The sequence below is a fragment of the Chelonia mydas genome, chromosome 1, assembly GCF_015237465.2.
Source record: "Chelonia mydas isolate rCheMyd1 chromosome 1, rCheMyd1.pri.v2, whole genome shotgun sequence".
NCBI classification, from domain to species: domain Eukaryota; kingdom Metazoa; phylum Chordata; order Testudines; family Cheloniidae; genus Chelonia; species Chelonia mydas.
In genome coordinates, this window is record NC_057849.1 from 155,146,015 (window position 1) to 155,168,911 (window position 22,897).

A 22,897-nucleotide genomic window follows, 5' to 3' on the forward strand; every position below is an offset into this window, starting at 1 on the left:
GCACCCCCATCTGGAGCCCTCACCCCCCCCTGCACCGCAACTCCCTGCCCCAGCCTGGAGCCCTGTCCCACACCCTGAACTCCTCATTTCTGGCCCCACCCTAGAGCCCGCATTCCCAGCCAGAGCCCGCACTCCAACCCCCAATATCGTGAGCATTCATTGCCCGCCATACAATTTCCATACCCAGATGTGGCCCTCAGGCCAAAAAGTTTGCCCAGCCCTGTTCTAACCCATCAAAGGCAAAGGGAGTCTTTCCTTTGCTTTCAATGGGCTATGGATCCAGTCCTAATGTGCAGCCACCCTTTGCAAGGCTCCAAGTGCTCTCAACTCCTTACACAAGTTAGTCGGCGCTTCAAAGGATCAGGCCATACCATAAAATTGAACGGAGCTGTTACTACTTGAGTCTATTTTAAATTTTAAAAATGTTTTCACTGAAAATCCAAGTGTGAATATTTCATAGAAGCAGCTGTTTCTCACTTTTCTTTTTGGTTTCTAGGAGCTACCCAGCCATCTTCGAAGTGCCATGTTTTAGTCTCCCTAAGATTTCTTCCATTTATCCTTGTTTTATTACTTGTAGTAATCCTAGCAGTTGCCATTGGCCTGGGTGGTGAGTACAATTAGTTATTTATTAGGTTCTCAATTAACCATTCAAGCACTTAATTTTTCATGAGTCTCTTACTGAGAATGGAATTAAACTGCCACCAAAATAGTTTACTGAAGTAAAACATCCTTTTGGTGTGATGACTTGAAATTTTATTTACCTGTATGAACAAAATTGATATGGCACACAAGAGAAACCATTGGCATAACCCTCACTCACACACTGGGAAACCTGAAACACTAAGAAACTTTAAAGGCAAATACTGTAATTGAAGACATAACTGACTGAAAACACAGACGTCAGTGATTCAACAAAATGATCCCCATTCAAAAAACCCCAAACATTTAAGCAGCCTGTGTGCTTGAGGAATAACGACTAGATATGGCTTCAGACAATGCCATATTTGTCCTGTATGTTTCTCATATATACTAACAAAAGACTGACATTGTGTTTGAGTGCTCTAATGTCCTTTCCCCCAACCCAAAAAGATGGGAACAGGAAAAAGAATGAGCTTAGTTGCAACTGAAAGGTAACACCTGCACAAGTGCAGACACAGAATTTGTTAGTGGTAGAGCAAAACCTTCACACACAGAAAATTCACAGACTTACAAGGCTGAGATACACGTTGGAGGAAACAACTCAGCACTGCAGCTCTGAGGAGGTTCTCCTTTCCTTCTTTGCTGATCCGAGTCAGTCATGTATACCAGACCCAGAAACTCTCCCTAGAATGAAACATAAACTGGGGATTAGAGAAGTTGGAAAGGAGCCATAATTGACAACAATGCTGTTTCACTATAGTTGCCATTACCAATGGATAAATTTAACAGCATTGTGTAGCAACCTCCAGATTGTAGTTCAGCATTCCTAGAATTCGAGGGTTGTCTTTTCACAAACAACACAAAAGTGGGGCTATATAATCAAAGTAAGAAAAAAAATACTTCAAGCACACAAATTACTATCCTGTTGTGTTCATGTTAGTGTGTTCTCTTTAATTTCTGGCAGTCCAGTACAACTGCACTGGGAAGTTTCGATGCAGATCGTCCTTCAAGTGTATCCAGCAATCAGCGAGGTGTGATGGTGTCTTTAACTGTAAAGGAGGAGAAGATGAATACAGCTGCGGTAATTTTTATTCTATTATGGGTCACTTCTAACTCTTCTTGGCAGCAGAGCGTTTGGCATGTTATAGCAAAATGTGTGCTATAAAGACTTCAAGGGAGAGATGGAAAGAGAGAAATGAATAATTGAGTGACGCACAACAAGATGGCGTGAGAGCTCAGAGCAGTGACTGACCTTGCTGCCACGCATGTGACACATGTATTCAAGATTCCAACATTTCCCTGTAACAAGTTCTGGTGCCACACAACTATTTTAAATAGGGCCTTCCTGTGCTGTTTTATAGTAGCTGATTGTGATGTTTTCAACAGCTGAGGAGAAAATTAGAACCCTAATTTCAGTAGTAGGTAGTGAGGGAAAGATGGACTGATTTTCAAATAAGTGGATTTGTAATTTGGAATCATTTACATGCTGTTTATTTTGTTAATGATTTGGAATCCTAAACCATGTACACAATTTTAGAAAAGTTTTGCCCTTCTCATTTTTCAGCCTGCCAGTAAGAGAATGAAAAGTTAATCTTAACATTTTGGAACCAGCTAATAATACACTGATCCAGGCCTTGATCTCTCCTTTCCACTTGAAAGTGTGGGGGGTATGTTGCCTCTGCTCTGCCATTTCCCATGTGAATTCTCCTCAGCTGGAGTTCTGCAGACCATGGGGCAGTACTGGGGAAAGGAATGGATGAAGCAGGGGACGTGTTGTGTTCTACAGCATCATCCCTGGATCTATTAGACTCATAGACTTCAAGCCTAGAAAGGATTATCGTGATCATCTAGTCTGACCTCCTGCACATTACAGGTCACAGAACCTCACCCACCCACTCCTGTAATAGACTCCAACCTCTGGCTGAGTTACTGGAGTTGTCAAATCATGATTTAAAGATTTCAAGTTACAGAGAATGCACCATTTACTCTAATTTAAACCTACAACGGACTTGTGCCCCATGCTGCAGAGGAAGCAAAAAAACCCCTGGGTCTCTGCCAATCTGAACTGAGGAAAAATTCCTTCTTGACCCCAAATATGGTGATTAGTTAGACTCTGAGCATGTGGGTAAGACCCACTAGCCAGACACCTGGGAAAGAATTCTCTGTAGTAACTCAGAGTCCTCCCCATCTAGTGTCCCATCACCAGCCATTGGAGATATCTGCTACTAGCAGTCGCAGATTGGTTACCTGCCCTTGTAGGCAGTCCTCTCATATCATCCCCTTCATAAACTTATCAAGCTCAGTCTTGAAGCCAGTTAGGTATTTTCCCCCGCACTGATCCCCTTGGAAGGCTTCTCCAGAACTTCACTCTTCTGATGGTTAGAAACCTTTGCCTTATTTCAAGCCTAAACTTGTTGATAGTCAGTTTATATCCATTTGTTCTTGTGTCATCATTGGGTCTTAACTTAAATAACTCCTCTCCCTCTCTGGTCTTTATCCCTCTGATGTATTTATAGAGAGCAGTCATATCTCCCCTCAGCTTTCTTTTACTTAGGCTAAACAAGCCAAGCTCTTTGACTCTCCTCTCATAAGGTGGGTTTTCCATTCCTCAGATCATCCTAGTAGCCCTTCTCTACACCTCTTCCAGTTTGAATTAATCATTCTTAAACATGGGAGAGCAGAATTGTACACAGTATGTGGGACTTCTCCATGAAAATCTGGTCAGGAAGTAAATCAACTCCAAGCTGTATTATCTCCCTCTGGGCCCACTCTGAATCTTCTGCTAACCAGCCCATAGAACCCAGGCTTTAGAAGCACTGCCTCAGCGGGAGTTGTGCTGGCTCATGGCTGGTGACCTGTAGAGGGAGCACTGCAGCTCCCAACGTTGTATCTCCATTTTCCCTCCACAGTCCCCAAGATCCCTTCCATCAGAGGTGATAATGCAAAGAGATCTCCACAAAGGGATCCTTGGGAGATCAGGCTTGATGTGATGATCAGGCATGTCCAACAACTATGTTCCTACAACTATGTCATGCTGCTAATATAGCAACAATTACTTTTAATTACTTTCTTCAAAGTTACTCAGCTAGGGCTTGATTTTCGGAGGTTCTGAGCACATGCATCTCCCATTGATTTAAAATGGCATTCACTCACCAAGAAACTCTGAAAGTCAGGCTAGTAATCTCTCTATTACTGCTAGAATTCTGGCAAAAATGTTCTGAATCCATGTCTATTTATGTGGGGACTTGCCAGGTATGTCAGGCTGCACTGGTGAAGCTTCATTTGCTGGGTGTCCCTTGGTATATTGTCAAGTAGTGATGAAGGTAAAGGAAAATCAATTTTCTATTTGGAAAAAGATACAGGTGAGTTATCTCAAAGAAACAAGTGTTCAGAAGAGACAAGTAACACAGACAGAATGAACCAAGAGATATAGAAGCTATGGTGATTTTCTTACATTGTTTTGTACGTGATAGATTTCTCAGTGGTTTTTATTAATTTCTTATTGACGCTTTTCATGTTTTTCTGAATCCCTCAGTCAGGCTGAGTGGAAAGAAGGCAGTGCTTCAGGTGTTTACTTTTGGTTCCTGGAGGACTGTCTGCTCAGATGACTGGAACGATGAGAATGGAAATGCTACATGTAAACGCTTAGGTTTCTCAAGGTACTGAATAAAAATGTGGGAGTCTCTAAATGACATTTTAAATAAACTTCTCTGGTGGGAAGGGCTACTTAGTTCCTGCAGGAATTCTTGCCAGGCTTGGACTCACCCCCTGAGAAAGCTCTATCTACTGCACAGACCAGCTTCATTCAGGAAATAAGAGCCTGTTATGCCATGCTGCTGGAATGTTCACTTCCAGATTCAAATTTCACCACAAAATGTTTTTTCACTGAACTGATATTTCCTATAAGCTGTAATGCAGCAGATACTGTCCACCTCTATTCAGTCAGATCACATGCAACAAACTTCAGCCTAGAGCTAGGGAAAATACAGAGAAAGGTTTCCTTGGAATCTTGATTCACCTTTTAAAGTAACTCACTTTGATTGTGTTCCCACCCCTTCTGTGTTTGCTTCCCATGAATATCCTAGCAAATGTGTTCACTTGATGGAAACTGAAAAAATTAAGTGACTATTGGAGAATATTTATTAAAGGTAAAATTTGAAAATAAGTGAGTATTTGCACCAGCGAACTGATTCGAAAATATACACATATCTGATCGGTACATAAACATCAAGTGATTTAGTGTCCAGTTAAGTATAACCAAAACAGCTTGAATTTCAGTAACCACTGTTCAGAATGAGCTAGTCACAAATGATCTACAGAGAAAGAATTATTTGAAGAAATTAAAAAAAAAATTCACACTCTTCTCTAGGAAAATTTGTAAACCGAAAGAAAAGCAAAATTTGTTGAATAAAAAAAACTTGTTACAATTTTTTTACCTCCTCTACTATAAAAACTAAGTCTTTTTTTAGAGGGAGAAGAAGAAATGTATGTTAGTGTTACAGAAAATGTACTGACCAACTAAAGATAAAAAGCTCAGTACAAAATTAGAAGTAAAACCTATTTTCTCTGCCAAATTAGGGAGTCTGTTCTGTTCTCAGTGTGTGTTACTTCCATACATATTAATGGCAGTTCCTTGCAGGCATGATAAGGCAAATAGCCTCCTTTGTGAGAGATGACTGTATTGCTTCATATGCTGTTAGTATCACACTGATATATTTACTACTTTGAATCTTTTAGTAATAACCCACTGAATCATTTAAAAGTATTATTGAAAATTCTGTATCAGCAAGCTGAGTTTATGATTAGTTTGTTTGTTTGTTTTTTCAGTTATATAAGTTCTGGTTACCTGTCTGTGGCTGCAATCGAAGAGGAGTTTCAAAGACATTTTGTTTCTGTCAGTCATTGGTCATCAGCTGACCAAGTGACAGCCTTACAAAATGCATCATACTTAAGGTATGTTTCAGATTGTTTAGTTAAATTGAGAAAAGTTACTGAGCAAATCAGAGTATATATGGTGATAGAAATGGTCTAAGTAATGGAATAAGAATTGTTAATAGATTAAGTTTGTTAGCTTATTTTCTCAATAAGTTACACCTTTTCTCAGACGTGTAGGCCTTCATAAGTGTTTCATGCTGTTATACAGCAGAGACTCAGGTTCAGTGGCAGCTTCATTACTTGTTCCCCAAAGAATGAGAGTTCATGTATATTAGAGGCTTGATCCAAAGCCCATTAAAATCAAACTAAAGACGCCAATTGACTTCAGTGGATTTTGGATCAGGCCCTTTGTACATCTGTAGATATATTCTGAGATGTATGTACTCATTCAAATGCACATACCTACACATACAGGGTATTTCTGCATGCAAATATATATGCACACTCACACAACATTCAGTGTCTATTCTTTTAATTAGACCCTAAATATGAAACCAGATATATATCCCAGACAGGGCCGGCTTTAGGGAGTGCAGGGCCCGATTGGAACACCTGCTTGTACTCACCCGGCAGCACTTCGGTGGGGGGTCCTTCACTTGCTCCGGGCCTTCGGCGGCACTGAAGACCCGCCACCGAAGACCTGGAGCACCGCCGGGTGAGTAAAACTTAAAAAGGCTCCAGCGCGGGGCCCTCTTAGGCGCGGGGCCCGATTCGGGGGAATCGGCCCAAAAGCCGGCCTTGATCCCTGAAATTTGAGAAACCAAAGAGCATGCTTAGGAACTAATACTAATGTCTTTTCATCTTAGAGAAGAGTGTACTGCAGGCAAAGTAATCATCCTAAAATGTTTGGGTAAGTGTTTGTGAAAATTAAAAGTAACAGATCAAAAACTATCTTCAGTTACATTCAGTTGGCTAATGTGTGGGGAATGAATCTAAGAAAATCCAGGAGTATATTGCCACGTTGTAAACAGTGAGTAGTGTTTTTGTGAAGTCCAGGAAGAACTGCTTTCTGTAAATAAAGTTTCAAGGAAGGAATTATAAAAGGGCAGAGAAGAAGATGTGGGGTGAGGAGGCAAGTGATGGGGCATGGGAGCATATATGGGGAGGATTTACGTGCAAGCGAGGAAGCAAATCTTTAAGGATACTGAATGTGTTCAGTCAGTGGATGGATATTATAACTCCACCTAACTGTCACTGGGGAGAGGAAATTTTTGTCTTACCTGTGAGTTTTCATTCTAGGACCTTCCATGTCAGAGAGTCTTTAGAGTGGGACCTTCTCCATTTCCATGGCAAATAGAAGCAGACCAGACTTCGCTCTAAGCATGGGTGTGTAACCGCGCCTCAGGAAGTGTTCACTCTAACAGCATCCAAAGCTGAAAAATACTATATAAGTTTAAAAGTGCTATTCAATTCAAACCATCTGCAACAGAGCCTTGAAATGAAATTTAGGGATTTCCTAGAGAAGCACCCTCCTTCCCTTTCCAAACTACTTGAAAAGTGAGCAATAGCCAGAAAAAAAATTGGACATAATGCAATCCTCTGAGGGAGGGTCAGGCTGTCTGACATGGTGCACCCTCAAATGAAAATTCACAGGTAAGACAGAATTTTCCTTTTCCAGACCCCTCCATGTCAGTCTTCACAGTGGGATGCAGAAAGCAATACATCATCTCTTGGAAGGGAGGCAGGATTCAACTTACCCATGAGGAACTGAAAAGGAATTTAAAAGTTATTGGGGCACCCCTTTCCATAACATTCTATCAAACACTGCATCACCTGGGATAAGGATTTTGCCCTGATAGTGTTGGAGAAAATGTGGATGGAAGATTCTGTAGGACTCTTTCAAACCTCTGCATAAGACGAGTGTGAGCTCTCCACTCCACAAAATCACTATTCTTTTCACTGAGTGTATAATAATGAGAAGAGTTGTACCTGAGGCTTTGAATGCCTCTGCTATATAGTCCTTATTCCGCACTAAGCTCTGCTCATATCTAACTTCTCTACTTCCTTAAGATGTTTGGATTCAACCAGGAGGGCAACAATACCACTTCCTATTATATGAAGAAGATTGCATTGACCTTGGGTTGATAATCTTGTGGATCGAGGCCTCCTTAATTACCATATTTGACAGAGTGTTTCATTGAGAGCACACCGAGCTCCAAAATCCCCTGTCAAAGAGGTGGCAAATAGCCAAAAGATATTTTCAGTGACAAAAGGAAGAGACCTACCAACTGTGAAGCTGAAATATGGTTTCAATTAGGATGTATAGTACATCAATTAAGATCATGACACGAATCTGCATATTGCCAGAGAACTGATAAGAATAGTTAGTCTTCAAGAATCAGTTATGTGACAGTAATACGAGATTCTCATGGGTTTCTTACAGTGCAATATGCCTGCAGTCACTAACTTGTCTTTCCAAAAAGCATTGTTCTTGAGCCTCATGGTCAGGTCATCTTGTAAAAAGACTAGAAAGTCCTTTGCTTCAGCTGGCTTTGCCCTGATGTGTGTCCCTTGTAACACCAACATCTAAATCCAAGTGATGCATAGACATCAGACAGAATTTCCACCAAGACGGTAGAAGGATGTTCGTTACCTTCTTAGAATGACTGTAGCTCCTTCCTTTCTGCTGATGAGTTAGGCAGGACTGGATTTTAGTTTAAGCTAGGTCCTGGTTGGACTGTGTTTTGTTTGTACATGTGTTGGCAGTTTGAGAAGAGGTTTCAGTTACATTTAAATCAGGTCTGAGAACCAGGACCTGAGGGTTAATGAGGTGGTGATTATTTTCACAGTGGCTTATACCTTCATCATCTCCTTTACCATCTTTACTCTCAGTGGCAGGGGCAGGGGGTGGAAAGATATAAAGGAGGCCTTTTAGCCTACTTCTGAGATAAGGGGACCACAGCCTCTGTTTTTGAATGTCTCTTCCTCATGTAGTACCTCTTTTGGTTTTCCAGCTGGTCTTGGATGCAAATAGGTTCATCATTAGGCTTCACGCCTGGCCTGTGATATGTCAAAAGGCTGGATGGTCTAGATTGAATTCCATTGGTTTTAAGTGTGTCTTGCTGAGCCAGCCAACCCTGACTTTCCTTCTTGGCATAGAATTCTGAGAAAGAGAGACACAACTTCTCCCCAAGACAAGAACAAGGCTACTTCTCTCAATAATGCTGAAAGTTCTCTCCCCTTTCAACAGTTATATATACACCTCATGTTCCCGAGGAACTATCTGCTGCAAATGAAGGAGGGAGTGTGATGGTCCATAGAACAAGAAATGTCTTCTCCTTCAGCCACATCCTACCCAAGTCATAGAGGAGTCTAGATATTTTCTCCCCCTTTTCCCAGCTAGCTAGGGTCAGGTTGCCATACCTGTCTTTTCCAAGCTTGCTGGTCGAACATTCATTCCATATTCACTGCATCTTCCTGTACACAGTGTTTCAACCATTTTCTTGGCTCTTCTCTTGTTTTCCACCTATGAATTCTACTCTTAAATGCCTCCCTAATGGGATTCCCTTCATCCATTCTTTGTACATGCCGATACCATCTCAGATTCCTCTATGGCAACTTCTCTGATATCGCAGACCTTGGTCTCACTCCTAATTACATCATTTTATTCATGGTCCAGCAATGTCCTCCTCTCACTGCCCTCAAATAACTCATTTCAATGGTGTCAAGACTTCTCAAGTGCCTCTCTCTTTGGTCACCATGTCTCTGATCTGTACAGACGATCTGCTCTTCCCCAGGTTTTGTATCGTTGTCCCTTAAGTAGTCTGAGCATCTGTTTATTATAAATCACTTCACTTATCCTGCATCAGACTTCCCCCACATTCAGCATCCTTGCTTGCAGTTCTCTGCTGATCTCTCCATTTGCTGTTAAAGAGCCCCCAAGATACTTAAATGCAGAAATCTGATTTAGGCCTTGGCTCTTGATGTTGATATTCATCTGTGTTGGTTCTCCGCAAGTTGTCCACATGACTTCTGTCTTTTCTTTACTCATTTTGAGGTCATATTTTCTCTGTTCCCTGTTCCAAGCATCAGTCACTTGGACCAAATTGTCTTCACTACTGGCCATTAGCACAATATTGTTTGCATAGATCAACTTTGTACCACCTTCCTCTTGGATTTGCTTACTTATGAAGTACATCACAATTATGAATAGTAATGAAGAAAGCAGTGATCTCTGGTGTAGTCCAGCCTTAACCGTGAAACCCTCTATTACACTGAAAGGTGTCTGCACTTTTGTCATGGAACCATCCTACAAACCCACTGCCATCTGGACAAAATCCTCTGGTACCCTAAGATCTTCCAGTGCCCCAAATTGTAGCAGGGGCACCAGCAGTCTCCTAGGTATGGTACTTTTTCAAATGCTTTCTCCAAATCAAGGATTGTCCAACTATGCTTGACATTTCCCTCCAGCTTCTTTTCCACCAGCTGTCTAACAATGAACATACCATCTGTCATCCCTTTTCTTCTTCTAAAGCCAAACAGCTCTGTTCTTAAAATAGGCTCCACTATTCAGCAAATGCAACTATCTATGATTCTCTCTAAGTTTCATGAAGTGGGGCAGTGTGCTAGGGTGGTCCTGATTGGAGCACCTTCTGCCAGCATGCCATGCCATGCCATACACCTGCCTCAGTTTCCCCTCCATCAGAGTCCCCACTAATTCACAACCAGTCTATCTGAGTATAAAGATAGCCCTTGTGGGGTGGGTTAATTACAAACGAAAGCCCTGTGCATAGAAACCATTACCCGTGTCCCATAATCATAGTCCCAACAGTACATCACAAACAACCTCAGCATCTTTCACTACATCCTAGAATCATTCACTACACTCCAGTGCTCAGTACAGCTCTGGCATCCATCACCACACCTCTTCCTCACTCTTAAGACCTCTCTCCCTCCATCTTCAGCTCTCTGGCTCTGAGACCCAGCAGGTACCGTCCCCTCCCTTCCCCCCACCCCCAACACCAAATGCTCTCAGCCTTCAGGCCGCTTCATGGTTCTCTGGCCTTGGCTTTCTGGCTCAGGCAGGTCAGATGGCTAGCCCCTACACTGGCTTCTAGCTTTCAGCCTTTTTCAGCCTCCCACCACTGGCTCCCTAGCATGGGACAGTCAGCAAAGTAGCCCCTCCACTGGCCTTCTAACCAACTCCTCCCACTTCCCAGGATCTGCAGAACTTTCTGATCCATGCAGACTCTCTCCCAAGAAGCTCTCCTTTCCTTTGCTGGTTCTGATTCATCAGACCTGACTCCCTCTAGGCCAGGGGTGAAAGTAACATAAATGTCTTACTTCTATGGGGGCCCGGCTATGGGCCCCTGGAAGGGGCAGGGCCTCAGGCAGAAGGGGCAGAGCCTCGGGTAAAAGGGATGAGCTGGGGGTGAGCCTTTCCAGCCAGCCCTTCCACACTGCCCGGGGCTCTGGCAGCAATTTAAAGGGTCCAGGGCTCCGGCCACTGTCGCAGTAGCCTAATGGCCAGTTAGGAGGATGGAGCACCATCTGGGGTTTATAAAGACAAAGCAGTACAATACAGAAAGGAAAGAGTTAATATGTTATCAGCCCTTTTGGGTAGCAGTTCTCCCAGCATTCAGTCCCCCTTACACAGAAGGTGTGCTCCAAAATATGTCCCCCAAACCTACCTATTATTTATATCATAGCTGTTTATGAGCTAAAAGCACTCTGTATATCACCCAAGACTAAAATTTACCAATTAGCTTGTTTTCTTGTTTTTCTGGTACCACGTACCTTTCCTTATCTCTGTTTTGGATACTACATTGCAAGGCCAGAAGGAACCATTGAGATCACCTAGTCCGACCTTCTGTATAATGCAGGCTAAAGAATTTTCCAAAATAGTTCCTAGAGCAGATCTTTTAGATAAACATCCAATTTTGATTTAAAAATCATCAGTGATGTAGAAGCCACCCCAATACTTTGTAAACTGTTTCAATGGTTAGTTACTCTCACTGTTAAAAATTTACACATTCTTTCCAGTATGAATTTGCCTAGCTTCAACTTCCAGACATTGGACCATGCTATACTTTTCTCTGCTAGATTGAAGATCCCATTAAATATTTGTTCCCTATGTAGATACTTACAGATGGTAATCAAGTAATCAAACCCCTTAACCTTCTATTTGTTAAATTCAATAGATTGAGCTCTTTGAGTCTATCACTATATGGCATGGTTTCTAATCCTTTAATCATTCTTGTGACTCTTCTTTGAACTCTCTCCAACTTATCAACATATTTCTTGAACTGAAAGCACCAGAACTGGACACAGTATTCCAGCAGCAGTCACACCAATGCCAAATAGAGGTAAAATAACTTCTCTATTCATACTCCATATTCCCCTGTTTATGCATCCCATGATCACATTAGCTCTTTGGCCACAGCACACACGGGGAGCTCATGTTCAGCTGATTATTCACCAGGACCCTCAAATCTTTTTTCAGAATCACTGCTTACCAGTGAGTCCTTCATCCTATAAGCATCCTGGGCTTCATCCTGGGCTTTTTTGTCCCCCGATATATACATTTACAGTTAGCTGTATGAAAATACACAGTTTGCTTGTGCCCAGTTTATCAAGCAATCCAGATTGCTCTGAATCAATTAATGGGGCCTCTTCATCATTAACCACTCCCCCAATTTTTGTGTCATCTGTAAACTCTACCAGTGATGATTTTATGTTTTCGTCCAGGTCATTGATAAAGATGTTAAATAGCATAGGGTGAAGAACCGATTCCTGTGGGACCCCACTGGAAACACACCCAATTGATGATGATTTCCTGTTTACAATTAAATGTTGAGATCCATCAGTTAGCCAGTTTTTAATTAATTTAATCCAGTTATCTGTGAAAGTAACTACCAACTTCTAACAGGACACAGAATGAATATATTTTGTCTTTGATAGATTTCATATATTTCAGAGCCTAAAGCTGGCTTTCCCAAAGCTGTGGGACATATATCTTGATGTGAGTGAGCAGAAGTGAACAGTATTGTGGGAAAAACATAATATAATTTGGTCAACATAACATATACGTATTGGCTAACACTATTGTCCCAATGCATAGGAGATGAACTATTGCACCTTCATCTTCTGATATTACAGATGGCCTCGTTGATAATGTTGATATATTTTAATTTCCTTTGGGGAAAAGAGTAAACCTGAGTTTGGGGAATAAGAGTATGTTCTGTTGGATATCCTTTCCTGACTCCAGCACTTGCTTTGTGAAGTGGTTCACTCCCAGATGAGGGCCCACCCTGAAGCACCCCTCATGGGGTGGGGGAGGGATAAATCTGCTCAGACTTGAGAGCCCCAAAAGAAGCTTTTGGGGTTTGATACTTTTCCGTAGACTCCCAGCATTGGTCTCAGGAAAGGCAGCAACGGCATCCTCCTAATGGGTAATCACTACACTGGAACCTGGAGGAGCAGCAGGTTCAAAGGGAACACCTGCCTAGACAAGGTAGTTCAGAAATTCTCACTGGAAGTAGGGTGGAACTTATTCCCTTGTCTAATGCCTCAGTGGCTGCTTTGTCTTCATGCTCCCCAAAGCGCTTACCAACAAAATATTTGGAAGAATATCAATGTTAGCCTGCAATTTTCTCATGTTTTTCTTCCTGTTTTGTTTTGTGCAGGCTCAAGATGGCCTCCCAGTTGAGCATGATCTTCATAATAAGAGACTGTAGCCAATATGTTATGGGCTGAGGCTTTTGTATCCAAGTTTAGACTGAGTGATGATCTTATTCTCCTTTCTGTGGGTTTGGCAGGACTAATCTCTCAGATGATATGACAATGCCCTTTACTAAGAAACTGAAGCAGGCCTAACATTAAGCAGAGTTATGAAGATCTTTGAGTCCTTAGGTATAGGTATGTCTTTATAGGGAATTCCCACTTCACCTTAATCACACCCTCATAAGCGAGGTGAGGAAGAATTATACCGCTCTTCAACTTTTCAAGGCTTTTTTCCCCCTTTGGTTTCATTTTCTAAAAATAGAAACACCTATGAAGATAAACACCCCTTTGTGATTAATTCTGCATGCTTAGCTAAGAATCTGAGATATATTGCTCAAAGTCCCATCTGTAGAGATTTCTCCTTCTCTTTAGAGGATCTAGAGGGGAGACTCTCTCCTGATTGTGAGCAATATCCTTTACCAGTCCCTCAGCCAAACCCCTGAGACCAAGGGGGAGGGAGCCTGTGAGGGGAGAGTGCGTTACCAGGGAGATTGAAAGGACAGTCTGCAGGCATGTATCCCACATGCCTCCCTTAGGAAAATCATATCCATTTTATTGTTGCTTATGGAACCCCTGGAGGCTGGAAAAGGAGAGGAGGTAGGTCCATCTCACATGTAAGGGGATTTGAATTAGAGCTGGATGGGGAACTGTTTTCCTGTTCTGTGAAAAAATTTGAGATATCAAAAGATGTTCCAGTTGCAAATTAGGCTGAAATATCTAATTCCCAAAAAGAATTCCGGGGCGGGTCAAGTGAAACATTTTGTTTCTATAACTTCAAAATATCAAAACCAGAATGAAACCATTTTAATGTATTTTACTGTAGTTAGTTTAAATTACAAAAAAGTCATCTCTAACCAGAAAACTAGATTTTTTTTTTCATTTAGAAAATGCCCAAGTGGAACACTGACAATTTAAAAAAAAAAATTTCAACATTCTTTTTTATTTGAAAAAATTGTCAAAACCAAGCCTTTCTTGCAAACAGTTTTGGTTTCAATAAGTTGGTGCTTTTTGACTAAAAGTGTTTCCATCAAAAAATTCCCAACCAGCTCTAATCTGAATCACATCATCCCATACCTTGATGCTGGGTCTGGGCTGAGTGGGGGCTGACTGACCAAGAAGAATGGAGGGGTGACCCAGAGCCATTGGGGACAAATTACTCATTGGTATCAGAAAGGTTGCAGGCAACTTGTGGGAAGGGAAGATACTTTGCGGCCTTCTCGATCACCTGGGCATAGCCCTGTCTGTGAGCAGGTGTTTCTTTCTTCCTGGTTGCGATGTGGGAGCCTTGCATTCCCTTGAAATTCAGGAGGTTCCAGTGAAACTTTCCTGCTTCATCTGCAAGTTATGGGAACAGGGGTCCAATACCTGAGGCAGAGGCAGTGGGGACTTTGAACTTTACCCACAATGCTCTACAACGCAGTCTTTGGTCTGGTCTCAGTGAAAGGAGCTTTGATGTGGCCTGCTCTACTGTCTTGGTGGGGACCTTGCCCTTAGGAGAGCTTGAAACTGGTTTCACGGTGGTCTGTTCCACTGTCTTAACCTGGACCTCACCCACAGACCAACTGGGAGCTGAGCTCCTGTGGCCTGCTGGATGTCTACCATTCTGAGGGGAGAGAAAGCCAAAAGAATGGGGAAAGTGTGTGTGTCGGGGGGAGTGTTGTTTGTCTGTTCTGGGTTTTTTTGAGTTTAGCAGTTTTGAGGAGAACAACCTTGAAGCCAATGATGGAGAAAAGAAACTACTGAGAGACATTTAATTAAAATCTTTTTAAAAATCCTGTGAAAGCTCTGCTCCAAAGGGAGCCCTGGAGCCTGCTGTGTGTACTGCTTGGAGGCACAGAATTCTGGGGAGTTCTTCCTGAGGTGTGGTCCTAATCCCAGGCTCAGAGCCAAGACATGGTCCGCCTTCAGTTGGAGGATGGGGAACATCTACTGTGAAGACTGTCTGACATGGAAGGGACTGAGAACAGCTGGAATTCAAAAAGTAAGGAATAAAGTTGTGTTTCACACAGATAGGATTGTGCTTACCATGTTTATAATACTCTCCCATCCATGCAGAGTGTGGTACTAGGTCCAGGTACTCCTCCCGTATAGTTGGTGGAAATGCATCATTGCCCTGGCAATGGCCATGGCAGGTCAGCCTTCAATTTCAAGGATTCCATCTGTGTGGAGGATCCATCATCACCCCATGGTGGATTGTGACAGCAGCCCACTGTGTTTATGAGTAAGTATGAGTAAACTTACCTTGTTTAACTTTCATATAGCTGGCTGTGACAGCTTGAGGGATAGTTGCTTTCATGCAGGGGAAGGATAAAGGAAACAGAACGACAAATGACTTTGAAGAACAGTTCTGCACAGGAGCAAAGTGTTATCCTTATTTTACTTCTTCCAATGAAAGTATCTCACGTGTTACTGTATAAAGAGGGCACCTGTTGAAAAAATGCATACACTAATAATGGTCTAACTGTTGTGACATCAAAATCTGAGGTCACATCTGGGAAATTGGGCCTTATTTTCAGAGGATCTGAACACTCAAACTCCTTTGGATGTAAATGAGAACTGTGGGTGCACAGTACCTCTGAACAAATCAGGCCGTAGGCCAAAATTGCTAACCTGGGACACCTGAAATTAGGTATCTAATCAATCCTAAAATAAGTGGCCTGATTTTCTGAGATTCTGAACATGCATGAAATCATGTTCTTCTGAACAGTGAGGTCATCTTTAGTAAGTTTGAAAAACCAAGCCTAAGTATTCATTTAGGTGCCTGACTTTAGGCACTCAAGTTTGAACATTTTGACATATTGCATAAGACTTAATAATTTAGGAGGAATTTGTACCTGACGATTCTTATATTCACAATCTCCAAATTATTTTATGAGACCATTTTAGCTTGTACAAAATCAGTTAATTGTAGGACTGCTTACAGTCTAGTGTGAAAACTGTAAATGGGTAAAGACTTGCTTAGATTTTTCTTCTTAGAGTAACATTAAACCTGTTCCCCTTCCTTATGTGTAATGAGAATAGTCTCCCAGTGAGAGATCTGGTTTGCATGCCAGCATCGGAAGGCTCCCATCCTTACTTCTAGGAACTCACAGGTTAAGGATTTGTGACTTGTTCAATATTTCACAGAGAATCCGTAGTAGAGCCAGGAACTGAACACACATCTCCTGAGCCCCCATCCAGCAATCTAGCTAACCTATAATTAGCATCACAGGCTAAATCCTAGAAGAGATTGGGATTACCGCATGCCCTGATGAATGAATAATGGTGAACTAGTGACAGAAGTGAGTTCCAGAATGCAGGTCTGTCCACTGAAAATGCCATGCTACTAGCCCTCTTAAATAAATCTAGTGACTATCTCAACCACTCTGGTGTCACACAGGGAGAGAGGTGGTTTTTTAAGTAGGCAGGATGCAAAACCACATAAGTCTTTATAGAGAAAATCAAGATCTTAAACTGCATCAAACTGATAGGGAGACAGTGCAGCCTTTAGAGCATTAGCGTAATTTGAGATATGTATCTCTATATACACATATACATGTATGTGTCCTCAGCTAGTCACTGGACGCAGAGGTGCCGTCTTTCTAAGTTGCCAGGGATGTTCGACCCCGGCCGCACCCTAGGCCCTGCCCCTACTCCACCCCTTCCCCCAAACCCCTGTCCTTTCCTACCCCTGCCCCGCCTGCCTCTTCCCACCCCCGCTCCACCCAGCTTCATTCTGTCCCCTCCCCTGTGTGTGTCCCCCTCGCTCCTTACCCTCCCTACAGGCTCTCCTGCACACCGCTGAACAGCTGATCACAGCAGGCGGGAGGTGCTGGGGGGTGGGGGGAGGATTTGAATGGCGGAGGGGGCTGCCAGTGGGTGCTCCAGAGCTGGAGCATGGAGTCAATGCCTATGACTGTATGTATGTTTATTTATGAAGTGACGTTTAAAACATGGCAGATATTAAAAGAGAGCTAGAAAAGTAGTGTAGAGTATAAATATTCCGAGTCCTATAGCTATTAATTTTGCATGCAGGCACAGTCGCCAATTTTAAAACTTGACATTTATAAAAGTTTTCTCCCTCCTGCCTCTTTGTTTCAGTTTGTACTTGCCTAGCTCATGGAGCGTGCAGGCGGGCTTTGTGACTCAACCAGACACTTCAGTTAATCCATATTCAGTGGAAAAAATTATATACCATAGAAATTATAAACCCAAGGCGATGGGGAATGATATTGCACTGATGAAGCTGGCAGCACCACTTGCTCTCAATGGTAATTTTTTCCCCTTTGATTTTTTCTCTTTTTTTAAATTAAAAGCTCGGGGTAATTTCTAGTGGTACAGACCAGAAAAGCTTCTGAAGCACAGATGGGCTTGAATCAGAACACTGGGGAGAAACCCTGGCTCCTCTGGAAGTCAGTGCAAAACTCCTGTTGCCTTCAATGGGGAGCCCGCAATGAGTTTTGGGGCAGTTCAGATCCAATCCACATTCAAACATTGCAGCTCAGGCGTATGTCTGTAATGGGCCTTATAACAGGAACCCCGAGCCAGACTTCTGGAGAAGTTCTGATTTGGATCCAAACTGGATCTGAACTTTGAAGGGCAGACTCCTGTCTACTTCAGAGCAGTTGCAAAGCAGAGCTGTCTGCTCATACTTTATCATCTCATACGCTATGACTCAATGCCCATTGAAATTAATGGAGAAAGTCCCACTGATTTCAGTGGGTGTTGGGTCAGGCGCACAGTATAGATGGACTAGTCCCAAAATATCTAACACTAGGAGATATCCTGTACTTAATCTAGCGAATTCACATGGAAATGAATATCATTAAGAGACACAAACTAGTCTTTAAAATATTGCCAGTCCATTTATATACTACTTACAGTGGTCCACCATTTTAACACATGAATATCAAAGCTATGCGGGCTGCTGGAAATCACACAGAGAGAGGAAGCTACTTATCTGAACCATTTATTCTTATTCTTCCAAACTAGTTTTTCCATCCCTGGTAGAAATGAGCTAGCCGCTCACCCTTCCAGCTCACGGGTGAGACTGAAGTGTCAAGTTTGTGCTGCCGGTGCCCCCGCTAATGTCTCGGTGAATATATGGAAGTGGGCAGCACCCGAGGCTTTGAATCTGGCACCTTTCAAGAGTATTAACATTTCAAATAAAAATCGAGACAATTAAAATAAAGTGATGCATTTCAATTAAAAACAAAACAAACATCACTCTAACTTTCAGATCAGGATGCCAACTTCAACTGACATGGCTGGGGAACCCAAATACAGAACCATTGGTATAAAGAGCATCGTGCTGTTTTCAAATAATCTATAAATATCTCCGCAAAGATGATGCCTTTCTTCATGGGGGTAGTTCTACAAATGTTGTCACTTCTCAGCTCCATATTTTCTAGTTCCCCAATTGGCTCTTCTTTAGAAACCATATCTACTCTGCTGTTAAATAAAAATTAAGTTTCAGGTTTTTTTCAAAATCTCAACTACCGTATTTAAAAAAAAAAAAGGTTTAGGATAGTATCAAGATTATAAGCATTCTGCAGTACATGACCATCTCTGAAATGTATTCACAATATGGTCAGAACAGCTGGAATGTATCTAAAGGGAACTTGGAAGGCTACACACTTGTTGCCAGATGCTTTGCACAGAGACAAATTCAAGCTGGAGAACTGAACTGTTTGTGAGCCCCTGAGTGCTACTAGTATTTGTGCAATGAAAACTTTCCTTTCTTACTGCCAGTTTCTTTAAACACGTCGCGATCTGCAGCTGCCGACATACAGTGATACCACACTCACTGGTAAAGTGCATCAAATAAATCGCACAACATTCAATGCCCCAAATCCTAAGCCTATATATTCAGCTGACTGAAGAAAGATAAAAGCACTTGCAGAGCCCCGACAGTCTAGTCAGTAGAGGGCAGTGGTGTGCTCCCATGATTTATACATAGGTTACTAAATATGTACTTTAGCAAGTAAAATGGTATATACTGTTTTTAGATGCAGTTTTGGATTTTGCGTGTGGGAGGAGACTATTCTATTTTTTAGATGGATTGATTTTCATTACATGTTTACCTCGAAGCAAAACTCGAAGCCCTTACTCAGGCATAAAACTCTCATTGAGGTAAAGACCGAGTGATAATTAAAAAAAACAACCTTCCAGATCTGGCATTATAGCAGCTTTAGAGCGGTTCCTATCAAATCCCCATTTAGTGCAGCTACAGCTTTTCTGAAGTTACACTTTCTTGTTTTAAACATTTCAAGACATATCCCCATGAGCGTAAATTGATTTACGCTAGCTGAGGCTCTGACTCAATTATTTTATATGTAATAATAATAGTACTTAAATAGCACTTTTCATCAGTAGATCTCAAAGCATTTTACCAAGGAGGTCAGAATCAGATATATGGAATAATACACATATGAACACAAGTACCACCCCACCCCCATGTAGGTCTTCCTCTGCATGTTTTAAGAGCAATTGTTTTTTTTTAAATAGGCCTGATAGAACCAATTTGTCTGCCTAATTTTGGTGAACATTTTCCAGAAGGGAAAATGTGCTGGATATCAGGATGGGGAGCCACAGAAGAAGGAGGTGGGTATTTTTAATGTCCACTGTAAATGATATGCACTAAAAAAAAGTCATGTGGAGTAAGTACAGTGTTTGGCAGTTGCAGTTACAGCATTAAATCATCAGAAAAATCCGGAAAGCAAAGCTATTCCTAAATATAGGAATAATCTAGGGTCAAATTCACCCCTGTGCAGCGGGTCCAAAAAAAGCAGATGCACCACTTAAAGCCTCAAAGTAGGGCTATGCACAGGGCTAAATTTCGTCTCTACCAAATACCACCCAGAGTATTATTAATTTACCTAATTTGATTGGTTTCTTTGTTTCTAACCTCAAGTAGAGGAAGTATAGCATGATTCCAAGGATCCAATGTACATTGTCTACATTGATGTACTTTAGAGCTGGCTGGATAACAAAGAAAACATGTGTGAACAAGAGTTCACTTTACTCTGAATCATGGGGGTCATCACATTCATCAACCACTGGATGAATCACTCCATGAAAGTGAACGTTTTTGAATACTCACACTGGAAGGGCACTCACTGTTCATTAGTCACCTCTTTAAAACGTTTCAATAATTCAGTGAGAGAGCAGAAACACTATGGGACCTAGGTAAAGCCAAGGTGAGAGGTGCCTTCAGAAAATCAAAGGAAGAGAGAGAGGCAACCAACCATACAACGTGAACAGCAAACAGTCAAAGCACAATTTGTGAACAACACCTATTGTGGAAACCATTTATCCAAACAATTTGGTCAATAGTTACAAATTATGAATATACTCAAAGAAAATTAGGCTTATTTTCAAATAATCTGCCAACTAAACAGAGGGCTGAATTAACAAGTATTGTTTGTAATGAATAGTTTGACTTGCTCTAAAGTTCTTTATATCACCATCAGCTGTCAAGTTTGTAGAACTACATAATGCACAACTTTCACAGCTATATGCTGTGGCTCATTAGTGGGTAATGTAGGCAAGTGGCAGGATGTCTAGATTTCCTGTTTGCGTATTATCATGTTAAGCTTAAACCATATTCTTTTATCCTTGTCTTGCTAATTCTTCATATCCTTAAACTTTTGTTCTTTACTATAGGACACTGGTTTCAAGGAAATAATAGCACTGTAAAAACTGTAGGACTTTAAAAAAAAGAGCATTATTTATGTTTTTAAACAGGTGATACTTCAGAGACCATGAATTTTGCTGGTGTTCCTTTGATTTCTAATAAGGTTTGCAATCACAGGGACGTCTATGGGGGAATCATAACTTCTTCAATGCTTTGTGCAGGTTTTTTAAAGGGAGGTGTGGACACCTGCCAGGTATGGAAGTTTCTTAACTACAATTGTGTTGGTTAACATTGGTTGTAAAAATAAGAGTAATACATTATCAGGAGAAAACTCCCTGCCTTTTTCTCAGGAAATATTTGCAGATTCTTATTATGTGTGTATACGAGATACTGTGACTGTTTGCATTCAGAAAGTATGGCTCCCTTCCTTCTTTTAATCTGTGTACTTTACCAGCTAGAGCAGAAGGTAAATTTACAGTTCTAAAGAAAAATGTACTTAAGGTATTTTCAAACTTCTCTGATGTGCTTAAGCATGGTGCCATCCACTTTGTGCCTTGCTCACAACCAATGGCAAGGTGAAGAGTTCTCACTTAAAACAGCTCATAAGAGCTGCAAGGTGCAGAAACTCCATGGTTAACATACAGCAACAAGAGCCTTTCACTTTGCTGACTGACTCAAGTGAGAAATGGAAATGTGTAAATCTGGAAGAGAACTAGATTTGGAAAAACTAAAACTAGATAACTCAGAGGATTGGTAATGAACTATGGAGTGTTTCACAATATCTATAAATCACAAATACAAATACAAATACAAATCTTAAATACAAAAAAGAAGCTTACAAGAAGTGGAAGATTGGACAAATGACCAGGGAGGAGTATAAAAATATTGCTCGGGCTTCAAGGAGTGAAATCAGGAAGGCCAAATCACACCTGGAGTTGCAGCTAGCAAGAGATGTTAAGAGTAACAAGAAGGGTTTCTTCAGGTATGTTAGCAACAAGAAGAAAGTCAAGGAAAGTGTGGGCCCCTTACTGAATGAGGGAGGCAACCTAGTGACAGAGGATGTGGAAAAAGCTAATGTACTCAACGCTTTTTTTGCCTCTGTCTTCACGAACAAGGTCAGCTCCCAGACTGCTGCACTGGGCAGCATAGCATGGGGAGAAGGTGACCAGCCCTCTGTGGAGAAAGAAGTGGTTCGGGAGTATTTAGAAAAGCTGGACGAGCACAAGTCCATGGGGCCGGATGCGTTGCATCCGAGAGTACTAAAGGAGTTGGCAGATGTGATTGCAGAGCCATTGGCCATTATCTTTGAAAACTCATGGTGATCGGGGGAGATCCCAGATGACTGGAAAAAGGCTAATGTAGTGCCCATCTTTAAAAAAGGGAAGAAGGAGGATCCTGGGAACTACAGGCCAGTCAGCCTCACCTCAGTCCCTGGAAAAATCATGGAGCAGGTCCTAAAGGAATCAATTCTGAAGCACTTAGAAGAGAGGAAAGTGATCAGGAACAGTCAGCATGGATTCACCAAGGGCAAGTCATTCCTGACTAATCTAATTGCCCTCTATGATGAGATAACTGGCTCTGTGAATGAAGGGAAAGCAGTGGATGTATTGTTTCTTGACTTTAGCAAAGCTTTTCACACGGTCTCCCACAGTATTCTTGCCAGCAAGTTAAAGAAGTATGGGCTGGATGAATGGACTATAAGGTGGATAGAAAGCTGGCTAGATTGTCGGGCTCAACGGGTAGTGATCAATGGCTCCATGTCTAGTTGGCAGCCGGTATCAAGTGGACTGCCCCAAGGGTCGGTCCTGGGGTCGGTTTTGTTCAATATCTTCATAAATGATCTGGAGGATGGTGTGGATTGCACCCTCAGCAAGTTTGCAGATAACACTAAACTGGGAGGAGTGGTAGATACACTGGAGGGTAGGGATAGGTTACAGAGGGACCTAGACAAATTGGAGGATTCGGCCAAAAGAAATCTGATGAGGT

At 41.8% G+C, this 22,897-nt stretch overlaps 2 protein-coding genes and 1 long non-coding RNA gene across 3 annotated transcripts in view; 1 reads left to right on the forward strand and 2 right to left on the reverse strand.

Moving 5' to 3' along the window:
• The window catches only part of UBASH3A (ubiquitin associated and SH3 domain containing A), a 47,470-nt gene extending 46,109 nt beyond the window's left edge, over positions 1 to 1,361 (reverse strand). Inside the window, exon 1 of the mRNA XM_007064420.4 lies at positions 1,211 to 1,361. The gene's annotated coding sequence lies outside the window, so the exon portion shown is untranslated. The remainder of the gene's footprint in view (positions 1 to 1,210) is intronic.
• TMPRSS3 (transmembrane serine protease 3) overlaps positions 1 to 22,897 on the forward strand; it is a 31,620-nt gene that overhangs the window by 3,682 nt on the left and 5,041 nt on the right. Inside the window, exons 3-11 of the mRNA XM_043538174.1 lie at positions 497 to 607; positions 1,604 to 1,720; positions 4,175 to 4,298; positions 5,467 to 5,592; positions 6,381 to 6,424; positions 15,352 to 15,517; positions 17,377 to 17,546; positions 19,783 to 19,878; positions 21,022 to 21,164. Of these exons, the coding sequence (XP_043394109.1) occupies positions 497 to 607; positions 1,604 to 1,720; positions 4,175 to 4,298; positions 5,467 to 5,592; positions 6,381 to 6,424; positions 15,352 to 15,517; positions 17,377 to 17,546; positions 19,783 to 19,878; positions 21,022 to 21,164 (1,097 nt within the window). The remainder of the gene's footprint in view (positions 1 to 496; positions 608 to 1,603; positions 1,721 to 4,174; positions 4,299 to 5,466; positions 5,593 to 6,380; positions 6,425 to 15,351; positions 15,518 to 17,376; positions 17,547 to 19,782; positions 19,879 to 21,021; positions 21,165 to 22,897) is intronic.
• The window catches only part of LOC122464077, a 61,004-nt gene continuing 48,971 nt past the window's right edge, over positions 10,865 to 22,897 (reverse strand). The window contains exons 2-3 of the long non-coding RNA XR_006287934.1: positions 15,538 to 15,722; positions 10,865 to 11,064 (exon numbers count right to left, since the gene is read on the reverse strand). This is a non-coding gene — a long non-coding RNA (uncharacterized LOC122464077). The remainder of the gene's footprint in view (positions 11,065 to 15,537; positions 15,723 to 22,897) is intronic.